The sequence below is a fragment of the Lytechinus variegatus genome, chromosome 9 (genome assembly GCF_018143015.1).
Source record: "Lytechinus variegatus isolate NC3 chromosome 9, Lvar_3.0, whole genome shotgun sequence".
NCBI classification, from domain to species: domain Eukaryota; kingdom Metazoa; phylum Echinodermata; class Echinoidea; order Temnopleuroida; family Toxopneustidae; genus Lytechinus; species Lytechinus variegatus.
The window spans coordinates 16,447,210-16,465,034 of NC_054748.1; the positions used below are offsets into that span (position 1 = coordinate 16,447,210).

The 17,825-nt window shown below is 36.2% G+C and overlaps 1 protein-coding gene across 3 annotated transcripts in view; it reads left to right on the forward strand.

Moving 5' to 3' along the window:
• LOC121421087 overlaps positions 1-17,825 on the forward strand; it is a 43,984-nt gene that overhangs the window by 15,041 nt on the left and 11,118 nt on the right. For all 3 annotated transcript variants that reach the window (XM_041615700.1, XM_041615702.1, XM_041615701.1), the window contains 13 exons: positions 175-254; positions 908-1,148; positions 2,737-2,813; positions 4,653-4,702; positions 5,233-5,428; positions 5,864-5,974; positions 6,567-6,620; positions 10,863-10,886; positions 12,183-12,282; positions 14,385-14,505; positions 15,584-15,737; positions 16,331-16,450; positions 17,441-17,742. In XM_041615700.1, coding sequence (XP_041471634.1) covers positions 175-254; positions 908-1,148; positions 2,737-2,813; positions 4,653-4,702; positions 5,233-5,428; positions 5,864-5,974; positions 6,567-6,620; positions 10,863-10,886; positions 12,183-12,282; positions 14,385-14,505; positions 15,584-15,737; positions 16,331-16,450; positions 17,441-17,742 — 1,630 coding nt within the window. The remainder of the gene's footprint in view (positions 1-174; positions 255-907; positions 1,149-2,736; positions 2,814-4,652; positions 4,703-5,232; positions 5,429-5,863; positions 5,975-6,566; positions 6,621-10,862; positions 10,887-12,182; positions 12,283-14,384; positions 14,506-15,583; positions 15,738-16,330; positions 16,451-17,440; positions 17,743-17,825) is intronic.

Here is a 17,825-nt window from a genome sequence, read left to right on the forward strand (position 1 = left end):
AGTTTCTGAGTTTCAAAAAGACTCACATGTTTGAAAAGTTTTATATCTGCTTTTTAGTTTGATACCTCAATCACAGGAAATAGTCAAGAAATAGCAAAGTTCAGCTGCTTTGAAATGATGCTTGTATTTCCATAATTACTTGGATACTATTAACTCTATTTTTTCAATGAACAGAGAGAGTGTTAATAGAGAGTAAGTTTGATGTTGGAGCATGTAGGCAGTGGTGGAAACACATAGAGACTATTCAAACAGAGGTAAGATTATGTAATCATTGAATGACTAGTTCAGTTATGTCTTTGCTTTTCTTCTACACCTAATTCTTCTATCCATCTTCCTTTCACCTTGTCTTGTACACCTTTTTCTTTATTTCTCATAGTGGGGATGATTGACATCAAAATCTAAATTTCATGATGATGATTCCGATGATGATTATAAACCACATAACCTGAACTAAGGGGGGGGGGTTATAGCAGCATGCAGTCATCTATTCATCATGCTCCTAGATCGTGGATTATGAATTTAAAGAGTATCAATTTATTCCAGAAAGTTATTATTAATATGCATGTATATTGATAATGTATAGATTTTTGTTGGTGTATACTTTATTTTTTTTTATCTCTGTGTGTGCTTGAAAGCAACTGCAAACTTAATTCCTTTGTATACTTGCATTCATACCAAACAATTATTCTTGAATCCTTTTTTTTTGATGGGGGTACAGAAGTAAAGCAAGCTCCATCGAATCTAGAGGATAACTGTCAATAATACTAAAGGGGAAGTCCACTTTGATAGTAATTTGGTTTTAATGAAAGCAGAAAAGAATATTGAAAAATATTGCTGAACGTTTCATAGATATTTGTGAAAAAATAACATCAATGAATTTAAAAAAAAATGGAATTACCTCTTGCAGACTCGGGAAGCTATCTCCAAGAAGATGACGGACCGATTTGATCAAATGACCGTCCCGAGAGCGGTCAGTATGAATGACCTCTGCATCTCTCTGGCCATCAATCTGACCCTCACTCAAGGGTCAGGCTTCTACCTCTGCAAGGCCAGAGAAACTGTCACCACTGACCGTCGGATCGTTCTCAAGGACGCTGAGACCGGTGACTTCATTGATGACTTTACCCATGGCAAGGGGCCAAGTAGAAGTAAGATTTTATTCAGCTTTTTCTTTAAAGGAAGCCAAAACTCAAGAAGAGAAGCAATCTTATTGGAAAGAGTTAGATGAGAGGAATAATTAAAAAAAAGGTTTTATCAAAAACAGTTATGAAAGAAGCAAGTTATGGAAGTTTAAAAAGTCTTATTGTTCTTTCTATGGGGATCCTCAAATTGGCAAACATGCTTCAAAATGGCTGATTTTGTGGAATTCTCTATTTATTTTGTACATTTGAGGATCCCCATGCAAAATACAACAAGAGTTTTCAAACTTCCATAACTTGCTTATTTCATAACCGATTTTGATGAGCCATTTTTTTAAATTGTTCCTCTAATTTTACTCTTTCCGATAAGATTGCTTTTTTTTTTATAATTTTGGTATCCTTTAAGCATAGTATGGGAATGTCCAGGGGCCCATTTCATTGTTAAACTTTCATGGAAACTTTGATATTGATTGGTTGATTGGCCCTGTTTGCCGTCATATGGTTGTGAAATAATGGCAGAGTTACAATAGTGGAAGCGCCGTGGTGTAGCGGTTCTGACTCTCGCCTTGTAATCAGAGGGTTGTGTGTTTGAATCCCACCACGGCCTAGCGTCCTTTGGCAAGGCGTTAATCCACAATTTGCCACTCTCCAGCCAGGTGTTAAATGGGTACCCGGTAGGATGCGAAAGCCTATGTAGTATGCCTAGCAAGTGACTCTTTGAACTCTTGTTGGAATGCTCCCCAGGGAGTGGAGAAGGTGTATACATTGTATGCGGGCTTGCAAGGATCCAGTGACCGGGGGAATAATATATCTGTATTAAAAGCACCTAGAGACGTCATTGCGATGTAATAAGGGCTATATAAATGCAGAACATTATTATTATTAGTTGAAACTCATTATGAAATGGGCTCCTTTTGGCCTTGGCCTAGGGCTGTGCCTTTCAATGAGTATTTAGTCAGAGTCGACAATAGAAATACATTTGGATGTTGTTTGAAGGTTTGCATGGTGGCATGTACAATTGCTGATGTGGTTTACGGTACACCATGTGGAGTGTTGTAGAAACAGTGGATAGAAGAAGTGGATAGGCGAGAAAGTGGAGATTTGAGAGTATAGTATTCTTTCTTGAAAATAGTCCTGAAAAGGATTGTAAACCAGAAGGAATGTTGAGTGAGAACAGCTTGAGTAGTAGAGCTGATGAGGAGATGCTGGCTTGAGTCGGCGAGTAGAGATGATGAGTAGTAGAGAGTCTCTCTACTTCTCATCATCTCTACTCGTTTACAGTCCTTTTTAGGACTATTTTCAAGACACAATACTCTCAAATCTCCAATTTCTCGCCTATCCACTTCTTCTCTTCTTCTATCCACTGTTTCTATAACACTCCACATGGTGTACCGTAAACCACATCAGCAAGAAATACATTTATATCATAATTTTTCATAAGAATGATAATGATTTTCAACATTTATACTGTAAATCGCTGAATGCAGATGTTTTTAAGCATTGCATAGTATTATCCAAGCCTTGGCACAGCTGTAAAAAAGTGTTTTTTAGCATTTTTAGTAATACATTTTTTAACACATTTTGTTCTTACAATCAGTCAATATTCGCAAGATTTTAGGAGTCTCCCTTTACGAGCCCTTTGACCTGGTTCCTTCCAATTACCCCCAATATGAGGTAAGATAATCAGTTGGTCTACTTTCCTTTCAGTCTTGACGTTCCTTCACGTTCTAATCCTGTACCATTAGGATGTGTTTCAAAGAGTGTATTAACCCTAAATAGACTGGGCTATTTCGATGCCTAAAAAGACTGGGGGGGCTGATTCAGACTGGGCTATATCGCCGCCTGAAAAGACTGGGGGGGCTGATGATCTCGGCCATCGATTGCGCGATCAGGACAAAAATTGGCACACAAATTACCCATGGCATTATCTCCAAAACTATACCATCAAATTCTGCAAAAAATCTCATGTCTCATATGCTAATTTATGTGTAAAATCATAAGTTTGCTCTAATTAATTAAATAATGCCCCTGAAATGCTAATTTTTGTTTCACATACTCTAGATAGGCATCTGATCAAATTTATTTTCAAAAAATTTCAACATCACATTTATTTTCTTATGTATTCTATTGTTTTCTAAATTTCTTATGTATTTCTTTGTTTTTTTTTTACTTTCTGTTTTTTATTGTTTTTTTAATGGAAATTATCGGGGACTTTATTTTGACCATACAAAGGATAGAATTAATTGATTTTAAGCAGTAAAAGGAGGAAAAAATGATACATTTATGAATTTTGGCTAAGAACACTATTTGCATTGCATTTGTATACAAATTCATGTTTTTGAGTAATTTTGGGTCTGCATGCACTTACGAAATGTTGCGTAATTTCGCAACCGTGTACCCGGGGGTCACAATTTTAGTCTCAAAAGTTGCGCGAGACTTGAAAGTAAAAAGTCAGCGAGCGACGCAGTCATAAACTTTCGAGCGGCGGATTTATCACGAAAAATGTCGAGGGGGGGGCTGAATCAGCCCCCCCCCCCCCGTCTTTTTAGGGTTAAAAGTCTGACTAAAAATCATGCCTAATTTTTACCAGTTCAGTTATGTATTTCAGAATTTAAATCTTCGTAAAACAATAAAACAACGCCCTGATCGAATTGCCACTAACCTAATTATCCGTTTTGGCTAACTTTAAAATAGACTATACCCACTTTCTCTAATATCCGGTTTGTCTATTCCCATGTCTGCATGATTAGAGGCAAACACAAAATTTTAGATGACAAATTTCAAAAAGATAACTGAAAGTTATTGTTAAAGATTTGGAAATTGGACGAATAGGATATTAGACTAATGGTCGAACCAAATGGTAATTAAACCATCTGCTAGTATACAGATTAAATACAAACCAGGGGGGTGTTTCACAAAGATTTAAGTATGACTTAAGTCGCACTTAAATGCCGACGCGTACATGATATGCAACGCGCGATCTTATTGATAGGTACGCAGTAGTGCGCGTCCTCATGGCACGATCTGACCAATGCGGTCAAGCCTTTCATACCATACGCAACTCGGCATTTAAGTGCGACTTTAATCTTTGTGAAACACCCCCCAGATACATGTAATCATGCAATGTATGTTTTATAAATTATACTCCTTGAAGCACATTTTCTGTAAATTTTGAGCTATACTAGGATTGGGTTTTCATAGGGAATTCAACAGCGATTAGTGGTAGATGAATCTTCTTTAAGGACCTGTAGATTCATGTACAGACAAGGTTGAGTAACTTTCTGCTGGAGTAAAATTTCATAGTCGTTTAATTATAACAGTCACTAATTAGAAAATCAACTTTGTGTTCTAGTACAAGGACATGTATATGTAAATGAATGATACTCAGAACATTGTGGCGGTTAAGTTGCGAGTGATTTTCCACAACTTACCCGTAAGGGTTACTGCAAATGATGTGACAGTACCTTTGTAGATGTCATTAATCAACAGCCGCTGTTTTGTTTATTTTTCTAGATCTATGTTGAGAGTCCTTCAAAGAATAAACTACTCAAGGCAGGGAGTATGTAAGTTAACTCTTTAACTATTAAATTCTGTAATTCATATAGGCTTTGTATAGGGAAGGGCATAGGAAAAAGAAAGGGAGAAATAAAATAGGGACATTTCTCCTATCATGTTATATGCAATAATAGAATATTAAGTTGCATAGAAGAGAAAAGGAGATGGTCTGTATTCGAGGCTGTATAAATCATATAACACGGGCTAATCCAGGATTTTCCAAAAGGGGCACATTTTTTTGAGAAAAAATTGGTTTTTAAACCAAAAAAGGATATTTCATACCCAAAAATTTTACAAGCAAAAAAAAAATTTGGAGGGAAAAAATTGACAAGCCCCAATTTTTTTTTTAAAGAAAAGGTTTTAACCAAATGTGACTGATATTTATACCAGAAAAAATTTGACAAGCAAAAAAAAAAGTCTTCACTTTCAAATTTTCATTTTGCTTCTAAAATAGGGGGCATGGGCTGGCTGTGCCCCCCCCACCCCCTTTTATCTACTAGTGATATAACATATCATTCTTGTCTTCTATTTGATTAAGATTTCTGTACCAAGTGTTTCCTGGGAACTACACGCAATGGGAGAATCTCTTCTTCAAAGCATGTAAAGTAGGAGAGTACGATACTGTCTACAAACTCATCGTCTTCTTTCAAGAGAAGCGACCGAGTTTCATCAACGCGCGCGAGAAAAAGACCGGCAATATGGGCCTCCACATGGCTGCAAGGAATGGTCATTATGTAAGTTGTTGAAATTATATTTCCTTAAATCTATTCTTCTATGAAGGTCTAGTAGTCAAGACTCTCTTATTTCAATCTTATGGACACATCTTACGCACACCCCAATGCCCCACCCCCCCCCCCCCCCCCCCCGTCTCGGCCGCTGATTGCCCGATGGCCACGAAAATTTGCACGCGCGTACAGCCGGATTGTTTTTTTTAATTTAGAACATGTATTTCTTTGATTTTTCAAATCTTTGTTTTTTTTATTGTTTTTTTACAAATCTCTTTGTTTGAAATTTGTGCGGGGGCTAGCAGCAAATTTGTCGAGGGGGGGTCAAATTGACCCCCCCCCTAAAGTTTGATAAGGGTTAAGTGGGACTTGGCATGTCTTGGAGGTACATAGGCCTATACAATAATTGAATGATTGTACAATCATTTGTATTTCTTTTTCTAGGATATTGCATTGTTTCTGCTTGAGAATGGAGCCAAACTTGATGCTAAGAATGTCAGCGGCGCTTCCCCGTTCTTCGGTGCAGTAGAGGGATTACACAAAGGGATCAGTCAGGTATTATTTTTGTTACTTTCATCTCTAAAACTTAGCGTACAATACATGATCCATGATTTTCATTGAAATGGTAACATTTGATATGAATATTCAACCTATAAAATCATAAGAAGCAAATATCTGAATAGTGGTATGAACAGTAAAATTAAAATTCCAGTCTTTTTCAAGCCTCCATGTACATAGAGGAATAAAAGCAAATTAATAGTGTAGTAGGTTTCACAGTACACCATGTATCTTTCTTGGGCAAATGTTGGTCCTGAAAAGGACCAACATATTGTCTCTAGAGATTGGCTGGCCCTTTTCAGGACCAACATTTGCGCAAGAAAGATACATGGTGTACCGTGAAACCTACTACACTATTCTTCTTCGCCATGGAAACCTTCAGAAGTTATAAAAGCAAATTAAATTCTAATTCATAATCAAACCATCATTTTCTGCAACTTGAAGCCAATTTGGACTTTGATTTAATAAAGTTGCATGCATTATGTCGATGCTGTGATCTAGATTTGTATGTGTACAACATCTCTGAATGCATTGTAAAATTATTTAGTTTTCATTATTAATTTTATTTTTTTACATTTAATCTTTCTAGATGTTTCGGATAAGCGATGGTGCCGGGAAAACCTCTTTTGCACAAGAAGGCAAGGTTAGTATGTTTTGAGATACTAACCCATTGTCTGCCGGAACCGGGTGATTCCTTTACAAAGCCTATGGGATTTACAGTAGTCAGTAGTCGACAGGTTAACCCATGCCAACAAGAAGCTGTCATCCCTGTTCAAAGTGTAATAATAACATAATAGGACTCACCATTTTACACTGATCTGTTATTTCCAATACACTCATTCTTATATCTCCATAGTTTCCAGATAAATCATATTTTACAATGAAATCTTTTTGTAAAGCTCACTTATTGGGGGAAAGCGGTTCATGATCAGGTGGACTTCTTCGACAGGTTTTTTTTCCTTTGTTAGGGATTGTACTTTGTATGATTCTTTTTTTTTCTTTCCCAGTCATTTTTTTTAAGTATTATGTATTTATTGTTGTTACATCACGGTACAGTCATCACAAGTTTTGCTTACTGAGTTATTACCTCCGTTGTATGTCATGTAACTTGTAGAAATGTATTGATGCTTATACCTTGGGAAATAAATGTTGAATTAAATTGAATATAATTATCCCATTTTCAAGGGAAACAAATGAATGTGTCTTTATGGACAGGTGGTTATTACTTGTATATGTAATAGACAAACATTACCTCATTAGAAACGGCAATAATCTGTGTTTATCTGTACTGTTTGAACACACATATACCTGTTTGATTTTCTCCTACATGTGTACTTGTACATATTGGCTCTTATTCTGAAGTCGGGTTGAACTTAGACCATGGTCTAACTCTGTGCTAAAATTATGGGAAGCCAAACGTTTCAAAGTTTTGTTTACAGTGATTGCTTCTCATGTTTACTGTGCTCTTTTTTAATTCTATAATGGTGAAGACAACTGTCGTACTTGTCCTTCCCAGGCAGTTAATAATGTTTTGGCAGTCCAATGAGCTGATACATTGAACCTCTACTGTTATAGATCTATGTATTAACTGGCTTTCCATAGTTAAACCACAACTTAAAATCAGAGTTTAAAATCAAACCCGACTTCAGAATAAGGGCCATTGTAACTAGACGTGCAATTCAGTCTCTGGAATGGATGTTTTCAGCTATTATATCCAGGCAACCAATTTTATTCACCAACAGTCTCACTTTATTTGCAAAGTTTCCATAAATCAATTATCAATCCAAGTAGTGCATTTAGAATGCATGTTTGAAATCTTGATGAATGAAAAGTGACAGAAAAGATTAAAAAATTGAAATAAAACCCATTAATACAGATTGATTTCTTGATGCCTATTATAATAGCGACAATCTCGACGTAGAGGCAGAAAGGTAAGATCTACATGTAGGTGATATGGCGGGACGGTGCTTCTAATGGAATCAAAGGAAGAGTAGTGAAATAACCCAGCTAAATCTTGCTTTCTAATGTTTGCTGGGGGTGTTTCACAAAGTTAAGCGTGACTTATATCTTGCTTAAATGCCGATGTGCGCTTGATGTGTAAAACTCAATCTTATTGATTAATGTGCAGAAGCACACATCCTCTAATAGCATGATTTTGATCAATCCGGTCGTGCGTACTATACCATTTAACTACTTTGGGGATAATGAACTTCACTGGAACTTTCATTACATGTATGTGTTCAAACATGATTTTTTTTTGTCTCACCTGCGAAGCAAAGTGAGACTATAGGCGCCGCTTTTCCGACGGCGACGGCGGCGGCGGCGGCGTCAACATCAAATCTTAACCTGAGGTTAAGTTTTTGAAATGACATCATAACTTAGAAAGTATATGGACCTAGTTAATAAAACTTGGCCATAAGGTTAATCAAGTATTACTGAACATCCTATTAGAGTTTCATGTCACATGACCAAGGTCAAAGGTCATTTAGGGTCAATGAACTTTGGACGAATTGGGGATATCTGTTGAATTCCCATCATAACTTTGAAAGTTTATGGATCTGATTCATGAAACTTGGACATAATAGTAATCAAGCATCACTGAACATTTTGTGCAAGTTTCAGGTCACATGATCAAGGTCAAAGGTCATTTAGGGTCAATGAACTTTGGCCGAATTGGGGATATCTGTTGAATTCCCATCATAACTTTGAAAGTTTATGGATCTGATTCATGAAACTTGGACATAATAGTAATCAAGCATCACTGAACATTTTGTGCAAGTTTCAGGTCTCATGATTAAGGTCAAAGGTCATTTAGGGTCAATGAACTTTGGCCGAATCGGGGGTATCTATTGAATTACCATCATAACTTTGAAAGTTTATTGGTCTAGTTCGTTAAACTTGGACATTAGAGTAACCAAGTATCACTGAACATCCTGTGCGTGTTTCAGGTCACATGTCCAAGGTCAATGAACTTTAGCCGAATTGGGTGTATCTGTTGAATTACCATCATAACTTTGAAAGTTTATGGATCTGATTCATGAAACTTGTACATAAGAGTAATCAAGTATCACTGAACATCCTGTTCCAGTTTCAGGTCACATGATCAAGGTCAAAGGTCATGTAAGGTCAATGAACTTTGGCCATGTTGGGGTTTTTTGTTGAATAACCATCATATCTCTGTAAGTTTATTGGTCTAGTTCATAAAAAGAGGACATAAGAGTAACCATGTATCACTGAACATCTTGTGCGAGTTAGAGTAGTATGCAAAGTCAGCACTGCTGCTATATTGAACCGCGTGATGCAGGTGAGACGGCCAGAGGCATTCCACTTGTTTTCATTCTTTGTTCAATTCTAGGTGGTTGCAAGCATTGTTTGGGATTACTAACATTACTTTACATAATAAGGGCTTGAATCGTATAGGAGTGTCAGCCTAGGTGGTTTTGCATTAGTTAAAAAGGAGAGAAACAATTCTTTTTTTGACAGATTACAGAAATTTCTTATTTGAATTATGTAACAATTATGATGATTATACATAGAATTTGTATAGTTCACTTTCCATCTTTATGAGATGCTGATGGCATTTCAGAGCAAATTACAGGGAAAAGGAAGCATTGTAGGTTCGAACTTTTCAAGTGAATATATGCATTAGAACAGCAGAAGTGTTTAATCGGCAAGTTAATAATTCTGATTGTCTTCCTGTAAGAGCTTTGTTGTTCAAATTTTTTTTGCTTCTAATTGTAAACCGGGGGTACTAAAAACATTCTTTTTTGTAAATAAGTATAAGTTGGTGCAAAGAAGCATTTTCTGGGGTATTTCGTTGGTTCGGTTGACTTCATATGTAAGTTCTACTCACGTTTATTCAGAAAAAAAGTTGTTGCCTAACTGGAACTGCCCTTGAAAAATATTTGGTGCCATTGGGTTTTGGGATCTTGTTGGCTGGTTTGCATAAAAAAGGTGATGGTCTTTTAAAGATAAATTCGAGTTTTGGTAACGATCTCAAAATGACTTTGGTCAGAATCTAATATAATGACCACCCAAGTGTCTGTTTGTATGAATTAAAAATATGTGCCAAAGGATTCTGGAAGAAATTGTGTAATTGCTGAGAAATAAGCAAAATAAGCGCGGATTCGGTCACTTCCGTCGGGTCTTTATTCCAGCAATATAATATACACTGTCCCACGTGTGCCTATCTGTGTTGGCGATCTTCAGTGTGGACATTTTTCAGCGTAGATTTCAAGATTACACAAAGTTCAATTTATGTAACTGTACCAGATCTAGATCCTCGATGATATTCTGACAATTAAGCCTGGTTGTACAGACTTACTCATGAAATCAGTGTTTACTGCAACTACTGGCATTTCTCTTTAAAGGCTAATAAATACTTTAGTGTATGTATGATTTGTATGATAGTATTTTTACAAAATTTGTTTTATTGTAATTTTTAAACAGGCACTATTAATGCCTGCTTATCAAAAACTTTTTGACTAGGTGTATCATGATACTAGATGCACTATAAGGGGTGCTATTCCTCTGGGCGGTTTTCTTAGAAAGACATTTGAATTTTCTTTTTTAATTCAAGCTTTTTTATTTCACCAGTAAAGCGGATTCCAGAAATACATGTAGATGCCGCTTTGATATTAAGTGTGATGCTAACTACTTGAAAATCCTAACCCACATAAAGGTTAATATTTTCTTGTCATTTTCAACAAAATTGCAGCTTGAAAGTATAGTACATGTATACACATGTACATTTACCTATTTGATAAGGGCATCCAACTCTTACAGGGTTTGAAGCCAATATTATCATACCAATCATCTACTTGGTTACCCATTTGCTATTTCAATAATATCTTTTTTTTATTTTCTTTTTGTCTTTTTACTTTAGGGAGCCCATGGTAATACTGCTCAGGTGAGTGAAAATTTTGCATATGAAATAAGATTTAGCCCAAATTAATGATTATTTTAACTTCTTGCAAAAAATAAATTTTCTTCGACATAAAATTTTTCCTATTTTGGGTAAATTTTCACTTGCAAGAAGGCTACAAAGTGCAGCATGACAAGGTGTTGGAATTGGATTGTATGTTTGTTTTCTCAAGACTGTATTTCCATACAAATGTGGAAAGTCTTCCTAATTCATCTGGTAAGGTTATTTTCAGTTCATCACCCCCAGTGTCGTAATGAGCCAAATATTTTGTAGGGGCTACAAATGGCATATTGCATAAAATTGATAAAAAGTTGTGAGCGAGAAAAGCGACCGAGCAAAAATTTTGGCTTTTTTTTTTACACAAATTTCTTATTTTGTAGTAGATTTTTACTTCATATTCAGAAAACGATATATTTCACCCTTCTCTCTTTCCTTTTCTACTTTATTTTCTTGGTCATGGAAACAATTTTTTTTAGGGGGGGGGGGGCCACTGCTAGATGCCATTTTTCAGTAAATACCCCGGAGGGGCCACTTACATTGACGAGTGGATACCATGCGCGACCAAAAAAACATGTAAAAAGGATGTCTTTTTCACGATAGGGCACGTTACGTACGTAACGTGATAAGGGTATCAAAAACACAAAAATAATGAAAAAAGGGTATCTATTTCGCTAGGAAAATTACGTGTTTAGGGTCTAATTTGCGGGGATGATAAAACAAAATTAAAATGTTTTATAAAGGATCATTTTTGCCCCAACACTTCGTGTTTAGAGTCCGATTTGCGCGAGGTGTAGAAGTGGGGTCGTACTAAACCAAATAAGGTAAAGCCGACGACCGAAGGAACCGTAACAATAAAACATTCCTGTACTTGTTTAGGGGTTCATTTCAGGGAATATTTGCCAAGAGTATCGTTTTGTTTCCAATACTTGTTAAGGGTAGGGTTTCACACGCCAATACTTGTTAAGGGGTTCATTTTCAGAATATGGATATTACGTGTTTAGGGTGCTTTTCGAGACCCCTTGGTCGCGCATGGTATCCACTCGTGAATGGAAGTGGCCCCCCCGGGTAAATACCTCCTTTTTACTATTTTTTTTACCAATGGGCCTTTTATAAAAGAAGACTTTAGAATATGAAATAATTTTCATACCGCCTTTTTATTTTATTTTTTTACTTAACTGATTGGGCCTTTAAAAAAAGTCATTATAGAATATGAAATAATTTTCCATTCTTACGCCCTCTATAGTTCTGCTCATGACATGTTTTTCCACCTGTTTCTTTCAGCTTCTGCTAGAGTGGGGAGCTAATATATGGATGAAGAATAAATTGGGAAAGACAGCATTTGATATCTCTAAGAATGATGAACAGAGAACAGAGTTAGTAGGTAAGAAGCCGATGATATATTCACTCTTTTAGGATCTTTCCTTTTTCGATCATAAGAGAGATAGATACCTTAAAAAAAAATCATTTCAAACCATGCCCTCTATCAATAAAATAAATCTGATTTGCAAATAAGTTTTGGAATCAAGTGGAAGTGTCACAATTTGCTGGTGCCTTTCAAACTTTTCCATGACATTTTCTCTGGCGACAATTGCTCTGATAGAAAATCTGCCCTGAAGAATAATGTAAAACTTAACCTCCAAAACTACATAAACCTTAAAGAGGAATGAAACCTTTGGAACAAAAAGGCTTGTGTAGAAACAGAAAAATCAAAGAATAAGAATAAGGAAAGTTTGAGAAAAATCGGACAGATAATGAGAAAGTTATGAGCATTTGAATATTGCAATCACTAATGCTATGGAGATCCTCCCATTGGCAATGCGACAAGGATGTGTGATGTCACTGGTGAACAACTTTCCCTTTGGTGGACTATAAAATACCCTCAAAATGTTTCTTTTCGCTTTTTCTTATGATGATACAAACTCTTTATCCATGATGTATTCTTAAAATATATGTATTACATGCCCTCATGTAGAATGAACACATGATCTATGGATAGATATGATAAAAGAGGCAAATCAAGTGAAATATATACTAAAGTAATGGGGATAGTTGTTCACAAGTTACATCACACATCTTTGTCGCATTACCAATTTGCTATCTCCATAGCAATAGTGATCACAATATTCAAATGCTCACAACTTTCTCATTATTTGTCCGATTTTTCTCAAACTTTTGTTGATCTGTTTCTTTGATTTTTCTGTTTTCACACAAGCTATCTTGTTCCAATGGTTTCATTCTCCTTTAAGCCTAATCTTTACATTATTCTGAAACCTAACTCTAACCATATGCCTTGAGAAATATCAAGACCAGAGGAAATGTCGCTGGAGCATATGTCGTGCCACCTTACAAGCGGAGTGTTGTTCATTTCCTTCAGCAAGAAATTTTTCCACACTGTGCCGCACTCAACCAATGTTTAACCCTAAATAGACTGGGCTATTTTGATGCCTAAGAAGACGGGGGGGGCTGATTCAGCCCCCCCTTATGATCTCAGCCGTCGATCGCGACGAAAATTGGCACACGCATTACCCATGGCATTATCTACAAAACTATAACATCAAATTCTGGAAAAAATTTCATGTCTCATTAATTATGATAATTTATGCGTAAAATCATAAGTTTGCTCTAATTAATAAAATAATGCCCTTGAAATGCTAATTTTTGTTTCACACACTCTAGATAGGTATCTGATTAAATCTATTATAAAAAAATTTCAACATCTCATTTATTTTCTTATGTATTCTATTGTTTTTTGAATTTCTTATGTATTTCCTTGTATTTCGACTTTTTGTTTTTTATTGTTTTTTTAATGGAAATTGTTGGGGACTTTATTTTGACCATCAAAAAGATAAAATTAATTTATTTTAAGCTGTAAAAGGAAAAATAATGATACATTTATGAATTTTGGCTAAAAACACTATTTGCATTGGATTTGTACACAAATTCACGTTTTTTGAGTGATTTTTGGTCTACATGCACTTACGAAATGTTGCGTAATTTCACAATTTTGGTCTCAAAAGTTGCGCGAGACTTGAAAGTAAAAATTCAGCGAGCGACACGGTCAAAAAAATTTGCGCGGCAGATTTAACGCGAAAAATGTTGAGGGGGGGCTGAATCAGCCCCCCCCCAGTCTATTTAGGGTTAAGGTGAATGGATACCTGTGTATACCATATGAACAGATATACATGATTTTATCATTACCCCAATCATTAAATTGTTGCTTACACAATGTTTGCATGTCTTCCACTCCCAAGGAAGCAGGAAGAGTTTCCAAATCAATTGCTAACCAATACAATAGTTTTTTTTTCATCCTACTGGGAGTGCGTACCCATTTAAAACCTGGGTGGAGAGTGGCAAAGTGTGGATTGATGCCTTGCCTAATGTTGCCAGGCTTTGATAGGGTTCAAACACACAACCTTTGATCGTTGTTGTGGTTTTAGAGTAGTTTTCATCTCAAGTTATTGATTTTTGCTGATGTAATTTCAGGTTATTACGATCATCTTCAGAACTGTATTCCCCGATTGATGAGAGGTGATATCGCCCTCTTGAGACGACTTGTAGAGGATCATTTCGCAGGAGTACGCAAGTTTGCTAGTTTACGAAGCAGGTAAAACGCTATCGAGGTGTTACAAAACTATTGTCAAATCCACCCCACCAAAATTTTAGTTCCATCAAAATATTTTGAAAAATTAAGCAAGTATGATATTTAAAAAGATGAATGAAATCGGAAAAAGAAAGTTTTGAAATCTTCAAGTGTAATTTTTAATTCAATTCAATTTACGTAACTATTTTCCAATGCAATTTAAATTTTAAATTTATGTCACAAGCCAATACGAGTAAACAATCTACTTTTAAAGCTAAATGATATTAGTTGCAGTAAAACAATAATTTCGTGAGAAAGTCTGTAAACCAAGGTTAAATATGACTATATCCTCATGGATCTAGATCTGGTACAGTTACATAAACTGAACTTTGTGATCATAAAATCTAAGCTGAAATACGATCACACTGAAGATCGCCAACACAGATAGGCACACATGGGACAGTGTATTATTCCTGGTATAAAGACCCGACGGAAGTGACCGAATCCCCGCTTATTTTGGTTATTTCTCAGCAATTACACAGTTTCTTCCAGAATCCTTTGGCACATATTTTTTATTCATACAAACAGATACTTGGGTGGTCATTATATTAGATTCTGTAAAAAGTTATTTTGAGATCGTTACCAAAACTGGAATTTACCTTTAACACACAAATATCAATGGTATGGCATAGAACTGCAGATGTAAACAAAAAGGCTCTTCTTTTAAATGATACATTGAATAAATTACATTGTAGGGCAATGAAAGAGGATTGTGGGGCAAAAACGGAAGTCTGAATAGAAAGAAAGATGACAACAAAAGAGAAAATTAGATTAAGAAATGATTTGGCTAAGGCCAGGAAAAATACATGTTTTTAATTCGTTTGGAAGCACCTAGGAATGGTAAATTGTTCATGTTAAGGCTCTACAATAACTAATTATTATTATCATCATTTTCATTTTTAGTTGTAGTAGTGGTAGTAGTAGTAGTAATTGTTATTGATATTGATTTTATCATAATTATTGAAATATCATTATTATTATTGTTACTATTATTATACATTATTATTATTGCTATTGTAATTTTACTTATTTATTTTTGTAGATGCATCAATGGTAGCACATTGATCCACACAGCTGCCTACTTTGGTGTTGTTCCAGTTCTCAAGGTTCTCTTGAAAGAACGTGTTGATGTGAATCTAAGGGATTATAAAGGTGCTACACCACTACACAGAGCTAAGGATAAACCAACTATTAGGGTGAGATTATTCTTCATTTTAATCTCTTCTTCTTTTCTCTTCTTCTCCTGGTACTCTATCCTTCTTTCTGTCCTCCATCTTCTTCCGATTCTTCTGATTTTTTTGCTCCTCTTCTCCTTCTCGCTCTTTTTATCCTTGTTGTTCTTATACTTTTTCTTCTCCTTCTCCTCCTTTTTTTCCTCGTTCTCCTCTTTCTTCTTCTTTGTCCTCTTCTTATTCTGCATCTTATTATAATTTTGATTCTTCTTCTTCTCCTCCACCTTCTCCTACTCCTCCTCGTTCTCCTGCTTCTCCTCCTCTTCTTCCTGCACCTCCTTCGTTTTCTTCTTCCTCGGCTTCTTCTACTACTTCTTATTCTGCGTCTTCTTATTATTTTGATTCTCCTCCCCTTCCTTCTCTTACTCCTACTACTTCTCCTCACCATCCTCCTCATCCACCTCCTTTTCCATTTTCTTCTCTTGTTTTCCTTATTTTTCCTTTCATTCTCTTTCCTTCTCCTTATCGGCATGTTTTTTCTCCATCTATCTCTTGATACCTCCCTATTTTTTTGTGCTGATGATGCTGAATATATATCAATTTCTGTCTTGTTTAAGCTGCTGCTTGAAAATGGTGCTAAGCTAAATGCTATTGATGGTGAAGGGAACACGCCCCTCCATGTGAAGTGCTATGGGGAAGGAGGACAACCAACACAGATGGACTGTATACAACAACTGGTGAGTGGAAACGCACCTTCTCTCTAAATACTTCATCTAGATACAAGATTTACAATCACAATTACATGTACTACGGTTTCCTTATCTAAATCTTTTTAATTTAACCCATGCATAAACGTATGTTGTATAACTCAAGATTCTTGCAATTTGTTTGGTTGAAAGGTCTTCCATATTTGATACATTTTATGCTGCATGGATATTTTATCAGTGAGGATAGATTGTATAATGAACTTATTTGCATGCATCATTGTATACTTTTCTTTGTGTATTCTATAAAAAAAAGTCCAGTGTATAATGTGGAAGCATTGTGGTGTAGTGGTTCTGACTCTCGCCTTGCAATGACAAGATAATGTGTTCAAATTCCTCCAAGGCCTTGTGCAAAGCGTCAATCCACAATTAGCCACTCATCACCCAGGTGTTAAATGGCTACCCGGGTAGGATGTGAAAGCCTATGTAGTATGCCTAACAATAAAAGTCTTTGAACTTTTGTTGGAATGCTCCCCAGGGAGTGGAGAAATGCTTACAGTGTATTCTGACATGCCAGAATCCGATGAACGGGGTAATGATAACAATGTAAAGAAACGTAACTATTGATTATTAAATGTAATATTTGATACTTACCTGTATCAGACATCTGAGCTGGTCATTTACAAAGCTGTATTGCCCTACATTTTCTAAATATCGGGAAGAAATAGGTATATTATTTGTATTTTACTTGTGCTCTATGTGCGTATTGACTTTGCATGGAAAGACCACACAAAATATATTCCCTGGTCTCATATTCAGGCATTTGAGGATGCGTAGACAGAGATATGCTTCATAGTGGTCATAGTGTATCAAATATAGTCTGGCCTTAGAAGAATTATATTGCCCTCTCCTAAAGACTCGGGCCAATATGATTCTGTTGCGGGCAATATATTTCATGTTCCCCTTGAGGCCATTCAATATATAATTGTTATTTATATTTCATTTCTTATTCTTTGTGTTTAGTTATCAGAGAACATCAACTTGGTCCATCGCAATCACAAGGAATTGATGGCCATCCACTGCTGCGCCATGCAGGGGAGGAAGGACGCCATACAGGTACTCCTTGACCTAGACGCTACCAAAGAGGGCGCCATACGAGCGAGCCTGGAGAAGGAAGACCCCAAGTCGCCTCCGTCTCTGCCTCACCTCTCCCTGGCCAATGATTTCCTGGAGTGCGGGGAGTGGCTGATCGATCAAGGTTTCACCTTCAAAGAACATGAGCAGGATATACTTGTCCACAGGTTACTGACAGAGCAGATTAAAAGGTATGACATACTACTTTACTGGTTGCCTATACCTCAGTCACAGTTCCCCAATGGCGGCTGTACGGCTAGTCAAAAACCTCTGT